Source organism: Rhea pennata, chromosome 2 (assembly GCF_028389875.1).
Source record: "Rhea pennata isolate bPtePen1 chromosome 2, bPtePen1.pri, whole genome shotgun sequence".
NCBI classification, from domain to species: Eukaryota; Metazoa; Chordata; class Aves; order Rheiformes; family Rheidae; genus Rhea; species Rhea pennata.
In genome coordinates, this window is record NC_084664.1 from 150773284 (window position 1) to 150798224 (window position 24941).

At 37.9% G+C, this 24941-nt stretch overlaps 1 protein-coding gene across 5 annotated transcripts in view; it reads left to right on the forward strand.

The window, feature by feature from the left end:
* COL14A1 (collagen type XIV alpha 1 chain) overlaps positions 1–24941 on the forward strand; it is a 134378-nt gene that overhangs the window by 106740 nt on the left and 2697 nt on the right. For all 5 annotated transcript variants that reach the window (XM_062570575.1, XM_062570577.1, XM_062570576.1 and 2 more), the window contains 9 exons: positions 335–430; positions 1758–1811; positions 3047–3100; positions 10073–10126; positions 12408–12479; positions 14591–14626; positions 15080–15146; positions 15646–15834; positions 24229–24306. In XM_062570575.1, the coding sequence (XP_062426559.1) occupies positions 335–430; positions 1758–1811; positions 3047–3100; positions 10073–10126; positions 12408–12479; positions 14591–14626; positions 15080–15146; positions 15646–15834; positions 24229–24306 (700 nt within the window). The remainder of the gene's footprint in view (positions 1–334; positions 431–1757; positions 1812–3046; positions 3101–10072; positions 10127–12407; positions 12480–14590; positions 14627–15079; positions 15147–15645; positions 15835–24228; positions 24307–24941) is intronic.

Below are 24941 nucleotides of genomic sequence, written 5' to 3' on the forward strand. Positions count from 1 at the left end.
TGAAATGAGTTCCAGATTGTCTCTGATGTTGCTGCGGAAAAAGAATGGTAAAATACTATTGGTGTTTGGTCTCTTGGTGTCTCTTTTCAAAACAACTGCCTGTCATGTTTCTTTCTTGATAAAGGAAATAAAATTTGGAATGCTGCTGTCACAGCATAAGCCTTCCTTTCTGTATGTATAAAGGAACCAGGCCTTTTTAGATTGAACTCTAACTGTCCAGTCAAGTGTTACTCATATTTCAGATGTTTTTGAGTCCATCGGCGTTTAATTCTTCAAATAGAAGCTGCCTTTGTCCAGATGATAGGAGTTTACCTTATGTCCTGTGCTACTTTAGGGACCAGATGGACCTCGAGGTGAAATTGGTGTTCCAGGACCCCAGGGACCTCCGGGACCTCAAGGACCCAGTGGACTTTCTATTCAAGGGCTTCCAGTGAGTCTTATATAAGCAATAGGATTGTATTTTCTATTGTACTGTGATGTTCAGAACAACACATACCTTAGACTGAATTGAAATATCTTCTGGTGTCCTGATCAGAATCCAAATTTCAGAATTTCAATGTTTAAGGTAAAGTCACAAATTTGGGTTTAACTTAGAGTGGACCAGCTGACCAGTGGTTCAGCATCACCATGCTTGTTCGTATGTGGAGCTGAACTTTTAGTTAATCTAGAGAGATTTGACTTGGAGACAAGTGAAAAAAATTTCACTGGGTCATAACATGCTTCAGAAACAAGATATAATATTTTACCCTTTTCTTGTTGTGGTATTGCTCATCTCAGATCAATTCTGATTTGAAAGGTATCCACAAGCAAAAACACCGCAAAATTAAGCGATAGTAATTACAAATGTAATTATAATTTCATATAATTAATAGTAATTATAAATGTAATTACAATAGTAATTACAACACTTAGAGAGACTATCATTAGAGGAGATGATTAGGCCTGGAGCTTGGAATGCGGTTGTGGAATGGGTCTCAGAATTTCATCATTAAGGCACATTGATAGAATAATGAATCACCAGCACTAATCTTGGCTTATATACAATTCCTGTAGGTGCCCTGAATCACACTAGCCTTCAAAGGTACTGGATACACATCTTTACCTACTAGACTTTTCTTTAAAGTTTGCTCCAGTATAATATACTTCTTTATAACCAATGTATGAGATACCACTGTAAAAAATATAATGAAGTATTTTGTGAAAACTGTATATTTTGATGATCTCATCAGAGAATAATCAAAAATACATTAATTATAATGATATTTTCAGTTCTTTCATAGAAATATTGTTTCTGTATAAAATTTATTTTATACAGAATTTATTTATTTATTAAAATTTATTTAAAATTAGTTTATTATCCAGGAAATATCATTATCATATATACATACCACTGAAACATGTATAGTTTCTATAGAACTCCATTGATGTCATCATTATACGAAATATTCCTGAGGGCTGAAGAAAAATAGGCTCATGCAAAGAGAAAAGAATACAACTTCCATTTTTTATGTAAAGACCGCAGTTTTGTCAGGTTAATTCTGAAGTCTCTTAAAATGAGTTCCCTTTTCTTTATTTCCTATGTAAATACTTAATTTGTAATTTTGCAAATATAGTCTGCAAATTTGCACTTACTAGGAAAAACAGTCTGTCTTGTTGTTCGTTGATGAATTTGTTTTTTCTCAAGATGCTGGAGTAACTATTGAAACCAGGAAAGTAACCATATATTTGGTTTATTATGTGTAATTCTTAATCTACAGGGTCCGCCAGGTGAAAAGGGAGAGAAGGGAGATCTTGGTTTTCCTGGCCTGCAGGTATTGCCTTAGTTATTGTTTCATCTGTCACTTACTGATTGAGTTTGGATGTCGAATTGGCACTGTTGTGAACTTAAGGCGCATATCCAAAGCTGCTGAGAAGTGTGTTGCTTTTGTGAATGGGAAAGGAGATTTAAAATCAGGAATCCAGGGTATGCTGGTATGTAGTCACCAAATCATTCAGGGTCTGATTTTAAAGAATAAGTTAATCTTCTTGCCTTGTAAAACACTGAAATTAGGATTCTATAGGCTCATAGGCTCCAGTCTTAGATTTCTGCTTGCATATTACTATCTACTTGTTTTTATTTTAAACTCATAAAATTGCACCTGGAATTATCTAGGAGGATAGACCAGCCACTTAAATTTTTTGACTCTATCTTTCATAAGATCAGTATCTTAAAAAGCTGTAGGACACAGTGAATCTTTTCTCAGTTTGGTGACTGATATTTAATCTATGGAGTTTGCATTTCCTAATTTCAGTTTATTGCTACTTCCCAGGATCATTTGCTCGTCCCTTTACAAATGTTTTTCCACTGCGATTATATCCCTTCAATATTTGTTGGTTATTGCCAGGTTTCCTGCCTGTGTCCCTGTGTGCTAGGGACAGTAAACTTGTACAGTCTTTCCTCATAAATAAGTTTTTGTTAGCCTCTTGCACCACTGCAGCAGCAGTCCCACACTGCAGCTCTGTGGCCTTCCATGTGCCGGAGGGTGAGATTTCATTTGAAGAATGTGGAACTCTGCTGTCTAACTCATGTAATCGTTCTTGTTCAAGTATTTCCCCCTTTGCTGCTACTGCACTGACTTCAAGTAACATGGTAAGAGACTCCTTTCTAAAACCAGGAGAGAGAAATGGTAGTTTTGTTTTCAGGTTAAGGAACTGATGTAGTGCAGTAGAGTTGCACTGATTTGAGACTGGAATGATTTAGGAAATCAAGCTCTCTCTTCAGCTTTGTGAGGTAGGAAGCCTGCCTTGACTGAATCGTCTGCGTTATTCACAGAGGGTTGTAGCGAGTGGATGTGAAACCTGTGCATTTTAACAAGGTCTGTTTAACCATCTCTCATTTCACAGAAATGCTTTCTGTACTGAATCTCTTCTACAGCTCCACCCAGTATCTGAACTCCCTAGTTCTTCCCGTTTATCCAAAAGCATTTAATACAGTTTCATTGGAAAGTGATTTTGTTGGAATGTGTTAAGTTGATCTCATAATTTGCCCTCTCTTTATAATGCTTAGGGTATTCCAGGAGCATCAGGTTCACCGGGAAGAGATGGAGCTCAAGGTCAAAGGGTAAGGTAAAATGAGCATGTTTTGTGTTTGTTTTAAGAATTTCCATTCTGTAATGGATATGTTTACCAGTGTGATTGATTTACTATACTTTGTCACTTACATTTTGCCACTTCTGGAGATCCATATGTCTGCACCAGTCAGTAGAGAAGGCAGAGGTAGGGTGGAGTATCTTTTCATCTGCTAGATCAGACAAGTACTAGAATGGTGATGAGGAACCTTGTACTGTGTGTATATTTAATTTAACTACTCATGTAAGGAAGAATTAAAGAATAGTATCAACTTTTAGTCAACTTCCTTCTGCTTGTGGTAGAAAAAGATGAAGGTAATTACATTCTGTCTAGGTATTGGTAAAAAACCTTCATATTATTTTAAGCAGATAAATCTGTAAGTGCTTTCCCAGGCTCCTTAGAAACTATTATCAACTCTTATTGACTGGACTTCCAAAGCATCATCTAACAAGTCTTTTGTTTCATACTATTAGTCAGGTGCTTGAAAGTGATTGTTAGCATGACACACGGGTACTATTTACAGCAGAAGTTCACTCTTAAATATGGCTTTTAATTTCCCTTAAACAACATTTATATACTTACGATTTTTTTTTTTTGATATTTTATGTGACTTAACTGCAGTGAAATCTGGAACTTCTTTGGGTTTCTGGCATTGAACTGAGAGTCTGTTATAAAAATAATCCCTATAGGACTATGGTGCTTACGCACATTCTTAAATTTGTAACAGTGATCTTATCTTTAAATATGTAAGTTATTCCGCTGAAGATACTTTAGAGTTGGGCCATGCATTGACATATTTTTCCTCTAAAATCAAGAGAAGGTATTTTTATTGAGAGAAATTTTTGCACAACCTTATCACCTGATGGGTTCTAATTTTCAGCTGATTTATGAGTGAAATGGGAAGGTAAACGTATTCCTTTTTCCCCTTTATAATACTATTATGCTTTCTTCTGTATAGAAGCTCATTTTTTTAGAATTTATTGGAATTTTCTATGCTGATTTCCCCAAGTTTGATGTCACCTACTCTTAAAGGCTTACAGCCTGCTTGACATTTGGATTCTTGCCACCATCCTGTCTGATCTAGCTCATAGCCAGTTCCCAGTGACTTGGGGCTTGAAGCTGTACGTGTCAACCAGCAGTTCAGAACCAGTCTAGTTCTCCCACATGTGGAACTCAACAAGTTTATGCAGAAGGATGATATTTCTGAGAAAAGCAGGGGAAAAAGACTGGTATGGGCAAAGGCTTTTGGTACAGTCAGGGAAAAGGCATGTAGTGCTGGGAGAGGGCCCCAGTGTCATCTGGAATAAGGCAAGCAATTAAATAAATTGCCATTTTATATAGAAATGATAATCATGATTGGTTCATGAGTTCACTTTCTTCTGATGTGAAACAAAGAAACTACATAAATTGCCTAGATCTCATAAAGTCAAGCCTGTTAGCCAGTTATTTGCTCTGTGACTGTTGTGCAGTCTTGTCCTGCAGCAATTATTTCTATGGCAACAAACAATGATGTTATACTAATTTTATGGTCGTGTAACTCATTTGATTCCACTGAAGTTAGGACAACATAATTGCTTTTAATGGGTGAAGATTCAAACCAGTGATTTCACTACATGATCTCTTTGAAGGGCAAGCGCTGGAGAAAGGCATCATTCTAAAAGGCATAACTACAGCAACGACAAATGGGGACTGGAAAACTGCTGAGAAATAAATTGCCTTTTTATATAATGTTCCCTTTGTGAAGCTTCCTCCGCTTAGCCAAATTCTCAAACTGTTTTGCAGTTATTACGTGGCTAGAATTGATTTTTTTCCATGTTATTCTTAGCTTAGCCTTCATTTTCTCATTAGTATTTGTTATTCATTGAAAAATTTTAATTATAGTGGATCCAGTGCTGTAAAGCACTTAAAAAACAGCTAAACCACTCTGAATTTAGTGGAAGATAAGTATGGGACTGATATTTAATGGGAGATATTGGAGAGCTTTGCTGAACTGAGAATAATGTTACAAGATTCAAGAAGTTTGTGAATGGAGAGTTCTTCTAGTTGCTAGTAGTCAAAATCACTTCACTTTTACTTTCTTTTTCCTTCCTCTTTGTTTTAATTTCTAGCATTCATGATTTCTATTTTTTATGTTGAAATCGGTTGAGAAAAAAATCTTTTTCTTCCTCTTATTATTTTAATTCAACAATGAATCTACAAAAATTCTTTTTGTATTTTTGAATTTTTTGTACTTCCAATTTTTAATCTCTGGTTTATTTATTTATGTTTTTCTTGGATTTTAATAGTTCATTTAAAAAAAACAGAGCATCTCCCCTAATCAGTTGTGTAGAATTCAAATAGAGATCATTTTAACAATGAATCGCCCACCCTATGAAAAAAGTGAGATGAAATAAAATGACTATCTGAAGGTTGAAACAGAGTAAAAAATGTGTTTTCCAATAATAAAACAAACTCTCTGAATAGCCATAATGTTTCAAAACCTATCTAGTAACTGGTTTAAATCTACATTTCAGGTTCACACTGAGAGCAGTCTCTTCCCCTCTTGTCAACAAAAGAACGTCATTAAAAATATAAAATCCAAAATGGTTTCTTCCAATTTTATGGCTGGGGATCATGGTTTTATTTTGAAAATACTTGGTGTCCTGTCATGCTGTATCGTTTTTTAATTGGCTATATAAAGAAGTTGTACTAAAGAAGTCAGACTGTATTTCTATACCAACTCTCCCAAGATAGCATGTTTAAAAAATAGTTAGATTTGCACATGCTAGAGAACCCAAACTGACATCATGCTGCTGGTTAGTGTGTGGCCTGAACAGTCAGTAATTAGATTCTCTTGTGCCTTTGATTCATCTCTTTCAGCCAAAAGTATAAAGTTTGGAAGCAGACTAAGACTTGCCCTTTTTAGATGTGTCAGTAGAGGGGGAAAAGTCTTTCTTTTCCCATGTATCATGGCTCCTATCCAAGGCTAGGTCACAGTTACAATTCCCATTCTTTTTTGCAAAGTGCAGGCCACCCGAAAGGACAGACCTACACAGCTGTGCTGAGAGACGCCTAGTGTATCCTCTGGAGCAACTGCTCCTCCTCATAACAGGGTAGGGAGTGATCTCCATAGCTCTAGATCCAGAGTTTGAATCTGCTGTGCCCATGACCTTGCCATTTCTCACTGTTGCCTGTGTCTCCTCTTGGTCATACCTTCCTTTCAGGAAGGCATGGCTAGGGCATGGTGCAGGGGAGTGACATGTTCTTCTTTGGAAGGTTGGAAAGTTCTCCTGGAGGAAGCTTTTTTGAATGTGTTTCCCTACACGCCTGCTAAGGTGGAATCAGCAAGTTGTATTGTCTGATGATTGCTTTCTCTTGCTCAGCTACTGCAGCTACGTTAGGGTCCAGAAAGATTCACCAGTGCTGCCTTATCCTGCTTGGAGACATTGGTCCAGCAGTGAGGTACATCTGTCTGAAAGCAAGGATGATCCAGTGTCTTAGCTCCTGCTTCTAGTGGCAAACTAGTGGCAAAGTAGACACTTTGACTATACACTGTTTTGCTGGGAGGGGAAAGATCACTGCCCTGGACCTGCTGGCTGCACTTTGACTAATGCAGCCTAGGAATGTGGTTGGCCTTTTTTTTGCTGCAAGGACACATTGCTGGCTTGGGTTCTGCTTGTCCACTAGGACCTCTGGATTCTTTCCTGTGAAGCTGCAGGTATGGATATATGCCACATTTTCTGCCCTCCAGGCCTATTTAATTTACTAGTATAGACATAGTCAGATGGACCCTGATATATGAGGAAAGGAATACTGTCTTCCAGATCTTAATTTTAGTGGCATGGATAAATTAAAGTATATATATATATATATATATATATGCTTTAAATTATGAAGAATTAGTACAGAAATATTTTCTGAATATTGACTATTATTCCAAGTATTAGCTATTAGATGCTACTAGTAGTTTCACAAAGAGGGAGGTTATGCTAAGTCAGCATTACTGTTTGTTGAGGCAGAACTAGCCTACTGTGGCTGAATAAAGGCTCTCTGTTTTGAGCAAAGTTTTCAAAAAAAGCCACATTTCTTTTCTTTTCCAGGGTTACCATTAATTAAAACCAGCTGCTGTTGATGCAAAATCTTCTTCTGTGAGCTGCACCATAATACACTGAATTAATCACATAGTGTTTTTTTCTCCGGCAATAACAACGACTTGTCAACAGATATAAAGATTAGTCAGAATACTTCTATCTATGCAGAACGGTCATGTATTTTGAGAAAAATTCATGTGCATGGAAGTATTTCAAGCCTGGACTCAGTACCCTCGGTTGAATTATTGCCAGTGTCTAGCCTTAATTGCAAAATCACCTCTTCATGAATACCCAGAACAAAATCTAAACTACCAAAACTGAGGTGTTTTCACTGACAGTTTCCACTGACTTCAACAGGGCTGAGATTTTAACAGGGCTAAGATTTTATAGGGGTTTAGGTGGCAATTCCTCCAGTCATTCTGAGGATGGCTGAGAGTGAACAAAGAAAAGAGACTTCAGTAAATGAGTGAGTGATTAATATTCTTTAAAGTTTCAGTGCTCTGAATACGATTTTGTGAATTCTCACAGTACTTTGTTTTCCTCTAATTTCCACCCAAAAATAATGAGGGAAAGAGCCAGAAGAAATAGATTCTCAGTATTTCTGCCAGCTTCTTGTTACCTACTAATCTCCACTGCTCACTACTGACATATTCAGAATAAGTATCAGATCCATTCTGGCCATCAGATGATCTCAGGAACATCATCTTCAAACCCCTTTGACAGCATAAACAAACACTCTTCGTCTTTTTACCTATGTGAGAGAATAGTTATTGCCATACTCTTTCTTGAACCAAACCTCCGTTTGACTTAATTTATAAACAACAATTTTCACATCTAACAAAAGGAGGTGATTTTATGTGGCCAAGAGATACAGAGACAGTGCCAAGAGGAATTAATCCTAGGAAAATGGAAAGGAGATGTTTCTTGAGCAACTAACAGTAGGATTATTATTCAGAAGAAGTAAATTGTGAAGAAAATGTAAGATTTCTGATCATAATGATGTTTCTGTTGTTTGACTGGGTAGTAGAAAGGAGGGACATACAGCATTATTTTTGCTTGTGAAGCCTATGTGAGTCCACATTAGATCCTGGAAGTCCATGGAAAACTGTCCACTCCCTTCCCTGGTTGTTAAGCCTTTAAGAAGTCCAACAAGTTTTCTTCCTGTACTAGGACTGATTAAAAATAAAAGCAGATTTTTAAATCTTTGCTTTTAAAAAGTGAAACATTTGGGTAAATATGAAGGTATCAGTCTTCCCAGAGGTCAAACTGTTGCAAAAACAAGGAGATAGGCTAGTTTGTATTCTCTTCAGGAACATATTTTAAATACTATGAAAGATAACTGTCAATTAATTTTTCAAAACTTTCTTCATTATTAAATGCTTCTTCCAAAGAATATCAGAAACCCTAGTTTATCACTTTTAATGCAGTTCACAGTTCTGTATGGCATTCTCTCTCTCCTCTAGAAAAAACAACTTGAGAACTGAACACACTTGTATTTGTGTTCTTTGTGAATCTTTTCTCCATATATATCTTAAAATTGTTGCCATGTATTACGTTTATTTCAGTGTCACTTTGCTGTTACATTTGCTTTAGTTCTTACTGTGATAGAGGGCCTATTTTGGACCATGAAACTTCAGGAATCATGTGGCTATACTGCAAAACAGAGAAGTCTTTCCACATCTAGTCTAAGAATGCACAGATGATATTTTATGAATGGAATATATGCCATGGAATATATGAAGGGAAATAAGCCATATGGCTTATTTTATCACCAAAACACTCTTCTGGTGGAATTAAAAAAAAAATCCTTTTTAGGTACACAACAGATATTAATCTCAAACCAGATTTTTTGTGCCATATAAAGTTTTGAATCATAGTTTCCAAATTATGTAAAGCATAAAACCACCAGTTCATGCTATATTCATTACTAAAACTGTGTCTGAAATAAAGCATCAGAAAAAAGTAGAAAACCAAGAAGTTTTTTTTTTTTTCCTGAAGTTCTGTGAGATTTGGAGTTTAGAATGTTCTTTACTGCCTGTATGAACAGAAACACTTTCCAAACCTCTATTGCCTTCTGCTCTCACCTCCGTATCTTTTACACGTAATCCATCATCTCACCTCCATAATCTTTGATTTATGCTCAGAAGCCTGTGCTTTTGAGCATGTGGATGCAAAAAGTGCATTTTGGTTAATTTGCAAGAATACTTTATTAATAGTGTATTTTTTTTTTTACATCTGGTTAATCTTTCTTCTATGATTTGCTTTCTTTCCAGTCTCCAAGTTATCTTTAGTTTCTGGCTGTAATTTCTGGAAGCTCTGAAGCACATTCATGATTTAAACCACATGAGCATTCCTATCGAAGTCTCATTACGCAGCTTCCTGAATCAAGACCTCTGTGATAGCTAGTACATATGTACAGTACTGCTGGGCACAGAAATGTGCTCTCAGTTAACATCTTTCAGCACTTAATCAGTGCGGCTATGAATAGTTGCAACCAATGAGAACAAATTTAGAGTTGTGACCCATCTCATGGTAGAGAAGTTTGACAGCAAATCCTCTCATTTACCTCACTGCAGCAGTATTAGGAGTGAAACTCACTCAGAGGTCAAGTGCCTTCACAAAACTTTTACAGTGCTTTTTCTTACTTCAAAAGTATTGTGAGACTTTACTTGGTATTTCGTTGAATATAGGTTGGTCTTTTTCAGAAACTCACCCTCCTTTGTGCAGATAAAGAAATTCCCATCTTCTAGAACAATAGTACTACCATTTCTTAATTTATGAAAAATAAAAAAGAAAAAATCTTTTAGATGAATGAAACAAATTCATTCTTCATAAGCATGCACAGAAATTGTGTTAAAAAAGCTGACAAAATTGCATATATTTCTCTTTTTTAGGGCCTTCCTGGCAAAGATGGACCTACAGGGCCACAAGGACCTCCTGGCCCAATGGTGAGTATTGCTCATGGAATCTGTTACTATAAAAGTCAGCAGAACTTTAGGGGGTTGTTGGTCACAGGCTGCTATCTAGGCAGAAGAAAGGCCAAGGCCAAGGGTTGTCCTGGGAAGTTAAAATTCTCACATGACTCATGGGGTTGGCAGAGCTCCTCGCCCGGTGTCATTTCTTTCTGTTCTTTCTTAGCTCAAGAAGAATGTCTCTCATAGGGAAGAAAGACGGTTGTTCCATCAATAGATTGACAGTTTGCATTCAGTCAAGTAACTACACCATATAAAGGGAATTAATGCTCTTTGCATTTGAAATAAAATTGAAATCTGTTTTTGTAAGAAATTCCAATGGAAAATTGTTAGTTGAAGTGAACCACTGTGTTTTGCTGAGTCCTGCATGGCTGGAGGTGTTTGCAGGTGTTCAAATGCTCTCTTAGAGTAATCAAGAAAGACAGCAGAGGCCACATTTCGACCTTCAGAGCAAGACCTATGTTTGAGGGCTTGCCGTTAGCCTCTGGAGTAAGTCTCATTCTTCTCAGCTAGGGCAGTTAGAGGCAAGGTTAATGCCTTCTTAGTGGAAAGTAGTTTTGATTTCAGCAATCCATGCCTGGGAAAACATCCAAACGAGTTCATTTTTCTCAAGTATTTTTCTCAGGCTATGCTTTCAGTGCTTCTTTTCCTGCAACATGTACTTCTCTGTTGTCTTTTCTCCCAGCATCTTTGGACTTTGACTGGCAAACCTGTTTACATCTGGGAGATGTAGCTGCCATGTTCCTTCCCTGCAAATATGCAAATACCTTTCTCATTGCATTTTCTTGCTGTTGACTTAGCTCATATTCAGCTGAGTCCTTGCAAAAGTGTTCTTTATTATCCTCATTTAATCTGAATGGAAATATCTGTCAAGCCCAACAATTGATCAGCATTGCTGGAATTGGGGTAACCTGTTGATTAGGAGCAATGCAAACACCAGCAAGATTAGTACAGATATATTGAGGCATAAGCCTTTTTTTGTGATATGGAATATTTAAAGCCAATAGCCAGATTTTTGCCAGTATGATCCCATACTTTGCATGTAGATCAGATGAAACCAAAGATTATCTGAATAAGGATGTGAAAATCTGGACCTGAAGTCGCAGTTTTGTTGTGTGGAAACAACATGGAAGCAATGTCTGGGTTTGGGTTTACCTGTTAAAGCATTTCAACATAATATGCCATGTAACTTGAAGTGTTGAATTGTTACATTATCATTGGGCAGATCAGGAAACAAGACAGACTGTTACATTTGCATTAATTATAAGAAAATAGATATTTAAAGGGAAAATCCTATATACAGTCTCCTGATTTTTACTCCTCATCATCTGAATGCTGAACCAATAAACTTAAGTACCAGTAGCTCCTAAATAAAAAATAACAGAACAGAGCAGTTCAGTAATTGTTAGTCATTTATTTTTAGTTTTGAATGGAGACTGTCATTCTCTAGTGAGTCACAGTACCTCATGGAATTTCTTAAAATGCTTAGTTTTTATTAGAAATTAAGTTGTATCACAAATGAGAAAAGTCTAGCACATAAGGTTTCTCCACATTTAGTCTAGAAACAGGTGAGGACAGCAGGTTACGTGGTACTCAACAACTTAGCAGCCCATGAAATTAGGCTGTGGCCTCTGTGGGCTGGGGTTGGGGTTGGGGTAGGGCAGCCTGTGGTTGGGCAAGGTCAGGGTCATGGTCAGGTGGGGACCAGCACCACTACAGCATCATGGGGCAGGGGCTGACGGCCCTGAGCTGGGCTGAAATGGGAGGCCTGGGGAGGTGGCAGGGCCAGGAAGGGCTGGCAGCGCCCTGGGAGCCAGAACATTTTGTTCCTCTATAGACCAGGAGATAAAGGAAGTCAGCTAGCAATCCTAATGAATTTTCTCAAAATCGTTTTTATTTTGATTTTTGTGAGGATTATTAATTCTTAATGTATTTCTATATCAGTGCTTTCTTTAAAAAAATAAATAAATAAAAAGGGAGGGAGAGAAAAAGTCTGCCTCTGTTTCCTGTTATTTCAGTCATTTACGCTTAGGACTTTATAGAGGACCACACTTAGCCACAAAATTTGTAGCCTTCTTGCTTTGATATTTACCTGCGCTTAACAGGGCGACTACAATAACAAGTTCTCTTAATGCCCGGTGAAAGAACGGTGCTTGTACAGTATTCTCCATCACACAGTCATTTCTCTCAATAGGCCTCATGGGTGTTGACTGTCATCACCGCTAAGTATTTGCTTTTTTTTTTTTATTCTGTATAGGGAATACCTGGTGCTCCAGGTGTTCCAGGTGTTACAGGAAGCCAAGGGCCACAGGGTGATGTTGGAGCTCCTGTAAGTAAAATAAATTAATATTGCTATATTTGCTATTGTTGCATTAATTGGTTTCTGACCTTTGCTTTTACCATTGCACAGAGCTGCACAATATTTGTAGCTCATAATCTGTTCACAATTAGTGGCTAGCAAACATCATATTGGTCTTCCTTTGTTCATTTTTTCATACTTAAATTTTTTTGTTGATCTTACAAATAGTGTTTGGAATATAGGGATGAAAGTCAAAAGACAAGGTTAAAAGACAAGTTTGAAAACATAACAGGATGTGAATTTGTAGTCTGCGTATAATTATATTCTCTTTTTTTTTTCCTTTGTATTTCAAACAACTCTTAGGAAAATAAAGTATGCTATTTATTAACGTGAATATTTCCAAAATAACTTAATTCTGATTTTCAAACTGGATTGTAAAAACTATTGCATGAATGAAAAACTGACTTGTGGTTACTCTTAATTTGCATCAGGGCAACTGACATAAAGATCAGGCCTTTTTCTATAATGTTGTTATAGATTTCAGCTGCAGAACAGTTGACCACCAACCTCAGTAGTGCAAAATTACACCCTCGATTTTACCAAAGGAAGCTCTAGTACCAAGTTTGTCTTTAAAATGTCATTTTCTCTATTATCAAAGAAGACAGTTTAACTACAAGAAAAGACTCCAACGATAAAATGAATATGTAAATTATATAAAAGGTACAGTTTTGGAAGGTTTTCAGTGGTATTTGTTTCTTTGCAACAGTTCAGATAATTTATATTTCAATTATATAATTTGAACATTTGGTTAACACTATAGCCTGCTCAATTTTTTCCCTATATCAAAGTGAATATTATATTTTGTTTTAAAAGGCATCTGAACATGATGGTGTGCACTTCTGGCTTGATTTGGAGACTAAAAAACAATTATTTTTCCAATGTCCAGTTTGCTTTGGAGATTTAGTCTAATGCAAGCATTTTTATTTGGCTAAATGGGAATGAAATGATTGATAATATATAAGCAAAGGAAATAACCTAGTGCCCAGTTCTGCATAGTTTCTCAATGTAATCATGAAGGTCACTAAAGAGATTTGATGAGCTTTGGAGCTTATTACTATCAATATATGACATGTTGACTCTTTAGTTCCTGTCCAAACACGTTTCAGATATTGAACTGAATTTCCTGGAGTGTAGATACTCCTGTGCATCATGTAAGCCCTACACTACGAACGTTTAAACTCTTAACAGTTCTGAAAAAAACAGCTAGGTGGGTGAAAAATAATTGAATTTCAATAACTCTCTTTCCAGAAATTAGAGTCGAAAGATCTTGCAGTGATTTTAGGATTTTCTTCTTTCCTAAGATACGCCTCAACCATGCATCAGTTAGTTGGTTACCTCTTCATACAAACCGTTCTGCATTTTAGCAGTTACTGAAAGGTGTTTAGCCTACCCCCAAAAACCTCTATTGGAAAAGTTGTAACTGCTTTAGACGACTTACCCAGTGCATAATCATTGTGGCCATCGATATAGTATTACACTGTCTCTGATGTCATACTTAATTTTCTTTGTAGTATAATCCTATTGCTGACCCAGTTCATAGTGGATACAGATCCTTGGAGCAAGAAACACTGTAAATTTCAAACTGATATTTTGTCTCCCATCAGCCTTCTCAGATGCATTTTAGATGCATTTCAGCCATGTGAAATGCATCATCTGGTCATCTGCCCTTGCTGCCTTTTTAGACAACAAAATTCAGTATGTGACTGAATAAGTCACAAGAGCAGATGTTCCTTCTTTCTCCCCCAAGATGGCTGTTAGCTCCTGTAGCGGTAATCTACTTGGGAAACACTGCTCACTTGTCCCCAAGGGTTCAGACACAAGGTGAGGGAAAACTCAGAGGTCAGAAACCCCTGGGAAAGTTATTAGCTCCGTAGAATTGCCAAAGGGAGGCATTTTGTTGTGTACTGAAATGGAGAAGTATGCTGATTGTTGTCACATAGCCTCCTGAAACTTTATGTTGGTTTTTTTTTTTTTTTTTTTTTTGCTTTCACTGCATTGTTGTAAGAGAGACTATATCAAGGGTTTCAAAGTTGTGAGGAAGAAAAAACAGAGAATTGATTTTGTATTTAATCTTTTTGTAGGGTGCTCCTGGGGCTAAGGGTGAAAGGGGTGAACGGGTAAGTCTTAAGTTCATATCAGAGCCACTTTTTTTTTTTTTTTTTTTTTTTTTCCCTGGTAAGACCTTGTATCTCATTTAAAAAAAGCTTTTCTCCAACCATTTATGTTTCTCTGTGTTCACAGGCCCAATAGAGTTATGTGTTCAGTTAGGCAAACTTTCCTCCTTTCTCAGACATTGTCTTAACACGTAGCTATATTAGTATTCTGAAAGTGAGAATTATGTGATGTTAAGCATGTCCCCAAATCTCTCACGAGGGTTATCTTCTCAGACCTCTGCTGACTAAAAACAATAATGGGAACCATGGAAATCCTCAAACTTTTTTGGCTTTTTTCCTCATCTATGAGGATATACTCTCTCGGGAATAATAAATGTCTTTCATTGCTCTGAATATTTTCAAGAGAGAAATGATAAAAAAACAGTGTGGTATTATACTGCTGCTGTTCTTATCCAGGGTGATCTCCAGTCCCAAGCAATGGTGCGTGCTGTTGCTCGTCAAGTGTGTGAACAACTTATCCAGGGTAGGTACATGAATAGTTCATATGTTCCTATCTCTAGAATGGATCTCTTCCTGCCACAGTTACTTATAATTATGACGCTTTTCACAGTGTCCAAAGGGATCTGTTGGTTTTAGGCTAGACAGTCAGGATTTATGTTCATCTAGATTTATGTTCAATGAGATTTAGATCCAATTAGAATTGATTAGCATCAGGCATCTAAAATGCTGTAATTGTCTCTGGGCTATTAAAATATACAGAAGGTTCTGCTATAATAATTTTAAAATTCATATAGACATAAAATACCAGAAAAAACACCAAAGCAAGGAAATAAAATTCTGCACAATAGCTCATCCTCTCATCTGTATATCCCTAAACCACTATTTCTCCACCAACAAGCAAAAAACCTCGTATTATGAAAATTCACTAACCTGATAGACCACAGTCTTGGGGATCTGCCAGTGCTCTGTTCAAACAGATTCTCTACTGCAACTTGAAAATGATGACATTTTTTTCGTGCTAGGTCATATGGCAAGATATAACTCAATTCTGAACCAGATTCCAAGCCAGTCTGTCTCAACACGAACCATCGCAGGACCTCCTGGGGAACCAGGTCGGCCAGGGTCTCCGGGGCCACAGGGTGAGCAAGGATCACCAGGCATGCAAGGCTTTCCAGGAAGTCCTGGTCAACCAGGAAGACCAGGAGAAAGAGGTAAGCTTCATATTTCACATGTACAAAAAGTACCTTTCCTTTCCTGATACAACCAAATGGCTTTTTTTCTCCTGTCTAAATTTATCATGAGAATGAACGTTTTCTTGATACTTGATTGGTGAGCTCAACACAGAGCATCATGAAAGTTCCAGAAACTCGTGGTCCTGCAAGTAATGCAGGCTTTACAGGATTTGATTTGGTGGGATCAGGCTGAGGTTGATGCCTCCAGTGCTGAAGACTAGTGGTTTTTAACTGGGCACATCACCTCATGCTTGCATTTTAGTAGGTTCTGACATGAGATGGAACTGTAAATGTATAAACAAGGAGCTTTTGAAGAAAATCATCATGAAAACTGAAAGGTCAGTGCTGGTGAAAGATTGAACTTTCCTGCTAAATTTGAGACATGTCAATCTGAAGATTTCTAAGCTATGAAAGGAGCAAGGTTGATCAGAAGAGAAAAAGAAGTCATAGTTTCGAGGGGATGGAAGGAGCAAGAACAGGAAATAGGGATGTCAGAGAGAAATAATACAATTATCTGTCTGTTTGCAAGAATTCTCCTCTTTTTCTTACTTGTGGGGCTATATTCCTTTCTCCTTCTCCAGTTTTATCCAGTAAAAAAACAAGTTCTGTATTGTGATTGACTTTCTGTCTCTGCATCACTGGCAAACTTTTGTGTGCTGGACTACCTGACAGAGGTGATAGTGAGTCACCATGTCTGTGAAAGTGAATCTTTACCCAAGGAAGTGAATGAAAACCCAAAATATCACCTGGAAACCCCTGAAACAAATGTACTATTCAAGACTAAAGAATTGTTGTTGCTATTATGAAAATTTGATAACTGGATTTTAAAAATGAATTGTTATAAAAGCTGTTTGGTTAGGGATGGAGCAGATAATCACAGTAGCCATGAAGAGCAGAGTTAAAGCATTGTTTTGAGGAGAAAGTTGTTGAGTGACCTATGAGTTTATTGGACCTTCCTTCCCCTCAAGACTGTAATTCTAATTACCCTTTTTTAAAAAAGAGGCAAGTTTTAGAGTGCTGGCTTGTCACACATGTTGCTGAGCAAAGAGAAGACATTGTCCAAAAAGAATAAGGAAGGAGGGGGGAGGGGACAACGATGAAAGAAAATTGGAAGAGGCAGCAAATAAGTAACTGACTTTAAAAGTGGTGACCTGGAGAAAATGAGTGCAGATTTCAGGGTAATTACTTCCATAATGTATTAGCATATTTTAAATGTCTTCTTAGATGGGAACTATTGAGTACACAGGATATTTTGCTGGGGCTCCTGGAATGGAGGTACCAAACTACCAGGCTATGAAAGGTGAAACTTGTGACCCAACATTTAGTATGTATCTTCTTTGTATTTTTTGTGCTGAGGTCCAGACCCGGCATGCTGTACTATGCTGAAATCACAAAAGGATTAGATACAGTCACTTAAATAAAATTTGGTGCAGGTTAGGTGATAATAATTTGTAAGAGACAACATTGGCAATAGAGTGACTACAGCAAGGGTAAATGTTTATGTTAAAAAAAAAAGTATTAGGTAGTTATAACCGAATAATGCACCGTAACGTGGCCTTTGTATTTCTTATTCCTGTCTCTGTAAATAGCTGATGCTAGAAAGGACTGATTTTGGTGGAGAGTGCTTGTGGAGAATTTTGTACTTGGTGGAGAGCGAGCTCTTATCAAGCATGCTTCAAGAACAATAATCAGTCAGCCAGAGCTCTCTGCAGATTTTCGTAAGAAGTGACTCATGTCAAAAGTTGAGATTGTTTTACTGTATCTGTAGCCTAAAATGAGTTTGTTTTAAGAACTGAAACTCTGTGGATAAACTTAAAGACAAAATAATTGGCTAGTTTATTTGGAGTGAAAATGGTTTTTAGCTCAATCACGTAACAGGAACTTGTAACAGAACCTGAAGAGGAAAGAGCTCATCTAGGAAAAAATACGGGATAATTTGTTACTCCTTGAGGATCTAATTTCTTCAGAAGCAACTGAGGCTTTGGACTGATGAGTGATTGATGTAGCAGAAGTTTATTTAACAGAAACGTATCATGGCTATATCAGACCCCAGGAGATTTCAAGACTCCATTTCTACAGAGATTGCTCTAGTCTGCCCCTAAAACAGAATAGTAAAAAGTAAAAATATTTTTTACCAGCTTTGTGATTGTCGAAATTGATTGGAAGTTTTCTGTATATTCCCCATTCTCAGTGCCTTCCCAACTACTCATTGTACATTAAATTAGCAGGCAAGAATGATTCTACTTGTGTACTAGAGTAACTTCTGGACTGAGTTTCCAGTGACTAAAGAAAGTAGGATAAACAGACTCTAAACCCATTCTTTGCTATGTCCTCAAGCATTATTTGCATTTATCGTGTTCATAAAGTCACAATTTTTAGTCCTATCATGAAAATCTCCAGCCAGCCACTTGGAGGTCTTTATGAACAATATGTTTCTTTTTGTCATCAGCATTTTTTTTGTATATGAAGTTAATTTAATATTCAGTAACAGTGCTAGATTAGCAATGCTGAAAGTCAGCTTCCATCTTTAAGTACTGAAAGTGCACTGCAAGAGTGGCAGCAGTGCCAGCAGAGCATACTGAAAAAAAGGCATTAGAAGAAGAAAAAATCCCTGTTTCTTTATCTAGTAGCGTGTTGCTTTTTTCCCCATAGATTTCAAGCTATCGGTGTTGCTGCAAGAACCTGTTACTGGCTCTGAGTTGAATGAAAAGGTGCTGTTAGACTGGGGAGAGAGAAGGTGGGAGGAGGCTAGATATTTCCTCTCATCCACCTCTCCTGGCTGCTGAACATTTGGTCCGAGTTTGTGAGATGTGGGGACTTTCAAATGCAGAGTGGGGAATTGGTTAGAAATTATGCACTGAACAGAGCTTTGCTGGAAATGTCAGAAGTGAAAGATCTTGGAATCAATGAACTTCCTTGCTAACTTGCCCGGCCAATAGCTTCTTTCCCGTTGTTTCCTTTGTCACTCTGCCAAGTGTTAATCAGAGTTTTTGGAAGGAGGCTTGGAGTGAGAGAGTGTCTTTGAGTTGTGCTAGAAACCTCCACTTGAACTTCTAGGCCTGGGGCGTCCCGTTCCTTAATGTGTCTTCTCACTGCTAATACACTAAGCTAGTCAGTCCAAGAAAGACCACCTCAGTGAGAAAGGATAATTCATCCTCTTGACAAATCCAGTTCTCCAAGTCTATTGCCAGTTGAGACCTTTTTTTTTTTTTTTTTTCAGCATAGACATTAGTGACTGGATTGGGATCACACCAATGCATTTGTCATATGATTTTACCAACTGAATGTTGTTTTAGTTGCACACTGTGGGTCTTACCTGTTTTATTTTTTTTTTAATGATGTAATGAACATCTCTGGCTACCTCAGTATTTTTAGCAATATTGACCAGTTAGTTGTGCCCCAACAGGCCACATGAATCAGACCAATGACTTAAAGATTAAGGAGGCCATATTGTGTTATCATTCCCCTACAGCACCTAATCCTGGATAAATTACTAGAATTTTGCTCCCTGACATATTTGCATGAATGTAGGAGTTTTGGAAACATTGATTTTTCACAGCAATGATTTCTGTTTTTATTTTTACTAGTCTCAACAGCTTTTGCTTTAGTTTTCTGTTTATGAGCAGGGACTTCTAGTGTCTGGTTTCTGAGTATTCTGGAAGAATTTAGATTTTTTGTAGAGTAATACAAAGAAGCATAGATTCAGTGCAGTTTTCATGTTTTTTTTTATAACTTCTAGGTGGTTTTCTCAATCCTGAGTGAAATTATAAAATCAATAATAAAAATTATACTGATGCACTGCTAGCTTTCATAAGTTGTACAAATGCAGTTCTTTTTTTTTACCACTGGGTGAACTTCTGCTCTTACGACTTGTCCTGAAGCGGTGTGCAAAACTTGTGGCTGCTGATGCCATCCTGCTGCTGTGAGAATAAAATAAGTACATAAGCTGTCACTGCAAAAGTCACTGTTCTCAACTACAGCTTCATCCACATTTGCTACCTGGCTTCATATGAAAGACCTAGTTAAATGTGTGTTATCGAAAACCACATGTTTACAGCTCTGATGGCTAAATTCCAATTGAGTTAAATGGAAGTTTGGCCAGTTCAGTCAATTAAATATTAAATATAAAAGAGGACAATTTTGGGTAGTAGTTCAGTTTTTTTAAATTGTATTATGCAGCTCTTCTAAGAGGACAGTACTCTAATGAAGACAAAAGTAGATAAACAATACCTAAGATTTCTCTTTTTGCAGAAGCCATGGGCATTTCATCATCCTTTCTTGAGAAGGAGTTCATGAACTTCGTTCGGTTTTTTAGTAACTGATGCTATCAGAAGTATCTTTAGCAGAGGACTGGAAATAAGTTGATCTAAGTTGCTTGTCATCAACACAGGGCTGAACCAAAGCAGCTGCTTATTTTGTATGGAGACAAGACATACAAAAATGTTTAGCTTGAAAGGAGAGAGTTTGAAGGTATGTCCTGAGAACAAATATGAAAACAGTTATTAGAATTTGAAGCCACACTAACTCAAATGACAATTTTTGACATACATTTTTATCTCTAACAGTGATTAGCCATTACAGCAATGTACATGGAAAGCGATGTCTTGTCTGGTTGACTTTCTACAAGCTGTCTCTAATGAAATGCAAAGGTAGACTCAGTATAAAGAAAAATGGGTGAATTCTGAAAGTTTTGTGATTTATAAGGGGGGGAGGGGCTATTAACTATGACCAAGAGATCATTTATCAAAGGTGTGGTATAGCACTTCACATCATTGAAACTGCAAGTTCATGTGCTATCCAAACTCTAGATTACAGACAGAAGTCTCCTACTGGACTTGGAGGACAGAGATTCTGAAAGGAGGGATCCTGTGTATTGCATTGCTAAGAATCCCAAAAGAAAAAATGTTGACAAATTTCAAAATGTCTGAGTAATATAAACACTGAAGACGTTGACCTTCAATGAGATTTAGGAGAGGATATGGATGTAAAATTCCAGAAACTTACCTTTTGGCACTTTATGATCTAAAAGCCTAAACAGTCTGAACAAGACCCATAGTCACCTGATAAAACCATGTGGTGAGATAGGTATGCTGAGGTATGTTAGCACATGATGGACACAATTGGATACAGGTTTGGTCTGCTGCTGTTCTGAGAAGATCAAACTGATTGTGTTAACATGATGTTCAATCCTTGCTTTGAAACAAGGTTATATTAGCACAAGGCTACTGCTCCATCAGTTTGGACGTACAGCCTTTAGTAATCTTCAGCTTGGCAAGAGGTTACTCATGTCTACCTGCAAAAGACCAGGTAGACAGGGCTCCTCTTCCAGTGCTGTCAGTGCAGTGCTTTCATGTGCTGACTTACAATGTACAGCACTGTGCAATGTCACATTGCCAGCCATTCTGTAAAGCTACTGTTGGTTTTCAAAGACCAACTGACTGTTGTAAGAGAAAGCAGCTGGGTACAAGCAAGATGGACAATAGGAAGATCAAATATGAGGGGAGCTTGAAAGAAGAGATGGTTGTGCTAGCAAGTCTCCAATTTTTCTCTAGTGGCTAAATGGTTAGAACATCATTTCAGGAAATTTGAAGCTACATCCCTTTCTCACCTACTCCTACCACCACTATGAGAAGCCTTTGTGTATTGGATATTTGATACTAGAGCAAGATCTGTAACAAGCTCTTCTTCTTCCCTGGTGAGTTTTTAAGAATTTAGGCTAGAGACTCTGGCTTTTCTGGCCTAATGCATCCTGAGAAAGTAGTTGGAACCAGAGTACAGGAGAATATGTAATCACATCTATGCTATACCACCTTTTGTTGGCTGAAAATATGCAGTAGATTTGCAGAATTGTCTACATTTGGACATCCAAGATTTCTGGAAAATAGAGTAACTGAATTTGAGCCATGTGCAAACATATGCCTGAAAATCTACAGAGCCTGCGCAGGAGCTTACTATGGTGTTCATGTAGTTCCATCTGGGAAATCCTGAAAAATACAGGATGATCCTAGAGGGGAGAAACCTCATCTTGACTGAGTTTTGTGTGAGAAGAGATTTAGGTTGTGCCAGCTACCCCCTGCAGTGCTCTGCAGCACTGATTTCACTAAGGTAGGTCTTACCTGCATAGGTATATCTACCCAATACAAGTAGTAGTATGCGGAGGTGTTAGCTTGGAACTGAAGTCATCATAGCTGCCTCTGCATGATTGTTCATCTAGAGTCTATTTCTTGCCATGAAGTCTTGTCTCTTATCATGGCTTATAAGCTTGGGTAGAGTACCACAGGCCTGTGACTGTATTGCTCTGCTTCTGATATTTGCTTGGACTCAATAAGCACAGTTGTGATGGGTGGTAGCTTAGACATACCTGCTAGCTGTGTAGCTCCAGAGGAGTACTCTGTGGTAATACTGTGGTTCTTGTATGTGTCAGACGAAGTGATATCAGGGTTGTGGAGCACTGATGTTACTGCAATAGCTTCTGTATTAATTCATGCCTCGCTTTGCACCATCCTGTCCGGCCTCTCCTGTTCTGAGCTGCCTCATCCTGCTGAATCTCTGCTACCTTCCACGCTGTCTTGCCGCTTCTGCTAACTTAGTTTGGCCATGTTACTGGAGACATCGGTAAAACTTCGGTGACCTCCTAATGGAAAATGTTATATAATGTGATTATGATTATATAATTTCTTAATGAAAAAAATAATCGGTCACTGAAAGACATTAAAAAAGATAAACGTTGTCCAATCAAAGGAAATAAAAGTACAAAATGGAAACAGAAAATACTTAAACTGTACCAGAACAGTGGCACTTCTAAAGTGTGAGGTAAGACAAAGAACTTGTCATGTGTTGGTTAAAAACGCTGTGCTTTGTAAGGAGTAACTTGAGTGCAGTCGTGTGGCCTGTGTTTTTCAGGAGAAGTTAATGATTTATTGTCTATGAAGCCACCTGTTCTTTAGCAGACCTAGCAGATACTGAATCTCCTGCCTGGTGTGAATTAAAATTATCTAATCCCTGAGGATGCTGAGTGTTGAGGCCTAGGTTCTTCTTGAGTTTTCAGCTGGGGAAGAGATTACAGGAAATTTCACTGCCTCCATTCCTGTTCTAAGTTCCTGACATCTCCTTTCCAAAGAACTAACTTCTCAGTTAGTTTTTGTTTCTTTACTTCCATCAGAAATTAACTACAGAAGGAAAAGATCTGATGAGGCTCCTTGAAAAAATGAGGGCTTGGACAGTCACCCAGGAGGGGTCTTCCAGATACTTTTCCCTATCAGGTAACAGTTACCTGAGCAAAAAGGAAGGAAGGAGGCCAGTCAGTTGAAATTAGGGATACTAGCCCATCATGGGTAGCAGCTGTTTTCTGTCTACTTTGCTTTTGTAAAGGTGCTCAATATTGGCTTTGATTCTGAAAGTGTGGAAGTTGTGAAGCAGTGAGAGCAATTACCAGTGCTCGGAGGTCTGGAAAAGAGGGGGGAAAGTCCCAAAACCCAGCCTGGATTGTGTGTCTTTGAACCATCCAAATCAAAGACAGATTTTGTGAGTTTCCGAGTCGCTGGTGGAAACTCAAGGTCTGGATTTTGTAGTTTTGACACCTACTTCAGTTTGACACTGCTCATTGTGATAACTGCTGTATAGCAAGTGTTTCATAGGATGCCATAAGGGTAGCAGAGAAGGAGATGGAAAGCTGGAAGAATACAGTGCCTTTTCTGAATTACTAGATCTGTGATCTCCACAGGTCAGACTCCAACAGTAGAAGTTCAGAGGCATCAGAAAGTGCAGGAATGCAGCTCACTGACTGAGCATGGTGGAACATAAGGGTTTCATGGCTGGGAAACTTCATTTTTGGGGGCCAGATGCTGGCTGCACAGAAGCTTCTTTCTTGTACTTCAGCAGCTTAACGCTCTGCAGTAAGTCATGGTAACTCTCTCCTTCTATTTGTAGAGCTCTTCTGCTGAACCACTGTTTGGTGGGTAAATGCTTGAAGTGAAGATAAATTGGGTATAGCATTAAATATTCTTACTTTTTTGGACCACACAGTAAATTATAGATAGTTTTGTGAGGCTCCAACGATTCTTCTGGCTTACTGTAGTTGAGCCTTGGTATAGTCCAGAAGTAGCCTTCCAACACTGCCAACGGCACAGCCTAGAAGTTGGCTTATGCCTCTACATACTGCCTCAATGAAACCACCATGGCTTAAGACCCCAGGAATACCACGATTCCTGTCCAAGAAGAGAAGAAGAAAGAATCAAATAATTCTTTATTTCTTCCTCTATCTCTCCTCTGTGTTTAAGTGAAAAATAATGATGTATGGAATTATAAAACTGGTTAAATAATAAGCCTTTTGCATTTTTCAAAATTTGGTTCTGATGAGTACTATTTCACTAGGTTTACCAGGCGAGAAAGGAGAAAAGGGTAATCCAGGCATTGGAACACAAGGACCCCGAGGCCCACCAGGATCTACAGGTAAAGTTATCACTTTTGGGGTATCTGGGTTAGCCCACTCTTACCCATTTGCAAAGCAGATAAGAATTTCATGGCTCTGTTCTACACTTTCAAGGCTTAAGCAACTGTGAAAGTGTCACTGGTTTGGATACCTTAGTGTCTTGATGTTCTTAGTATGTAATATGGCATTGCAATATGATATGTGATGGTGTCATCAGTCACACTAGTATTTTCTGTTTTATTTTCTGTTTTTTTTATTTCTGTTTTATTTTCTGACTCAAGACCCTACTTAACTGTAACCTGGCAGAGAAATGTATCTAAGCACATTAATCAAAGGAATTTATATTTAGCTCCTGGAAAATTACAGAGGGTAAAATCCAGGTCCTGTTGAAACAGATGAAAAAAATTGCATTGATTTGGTAGGATATTTTTCCATGTGAGTACAAATATTGAGGCACAGCATTACCCAGCTGGTGCATTGAAACGGAGTAGGTAAACAGGAGAGCTGTGCCAGGAGCCAGGGCTGTCCTCCCCCATGAAACTGTCTTTCCAAACGTCTGACACTTGGTGAAACATTTGTTCTTCAGAAATACTAGTATAAATTTCTGGCTAAAAGCTGTCCTGGCAAGGAAGACGTAGCTGCAGCCAGAGAGGAG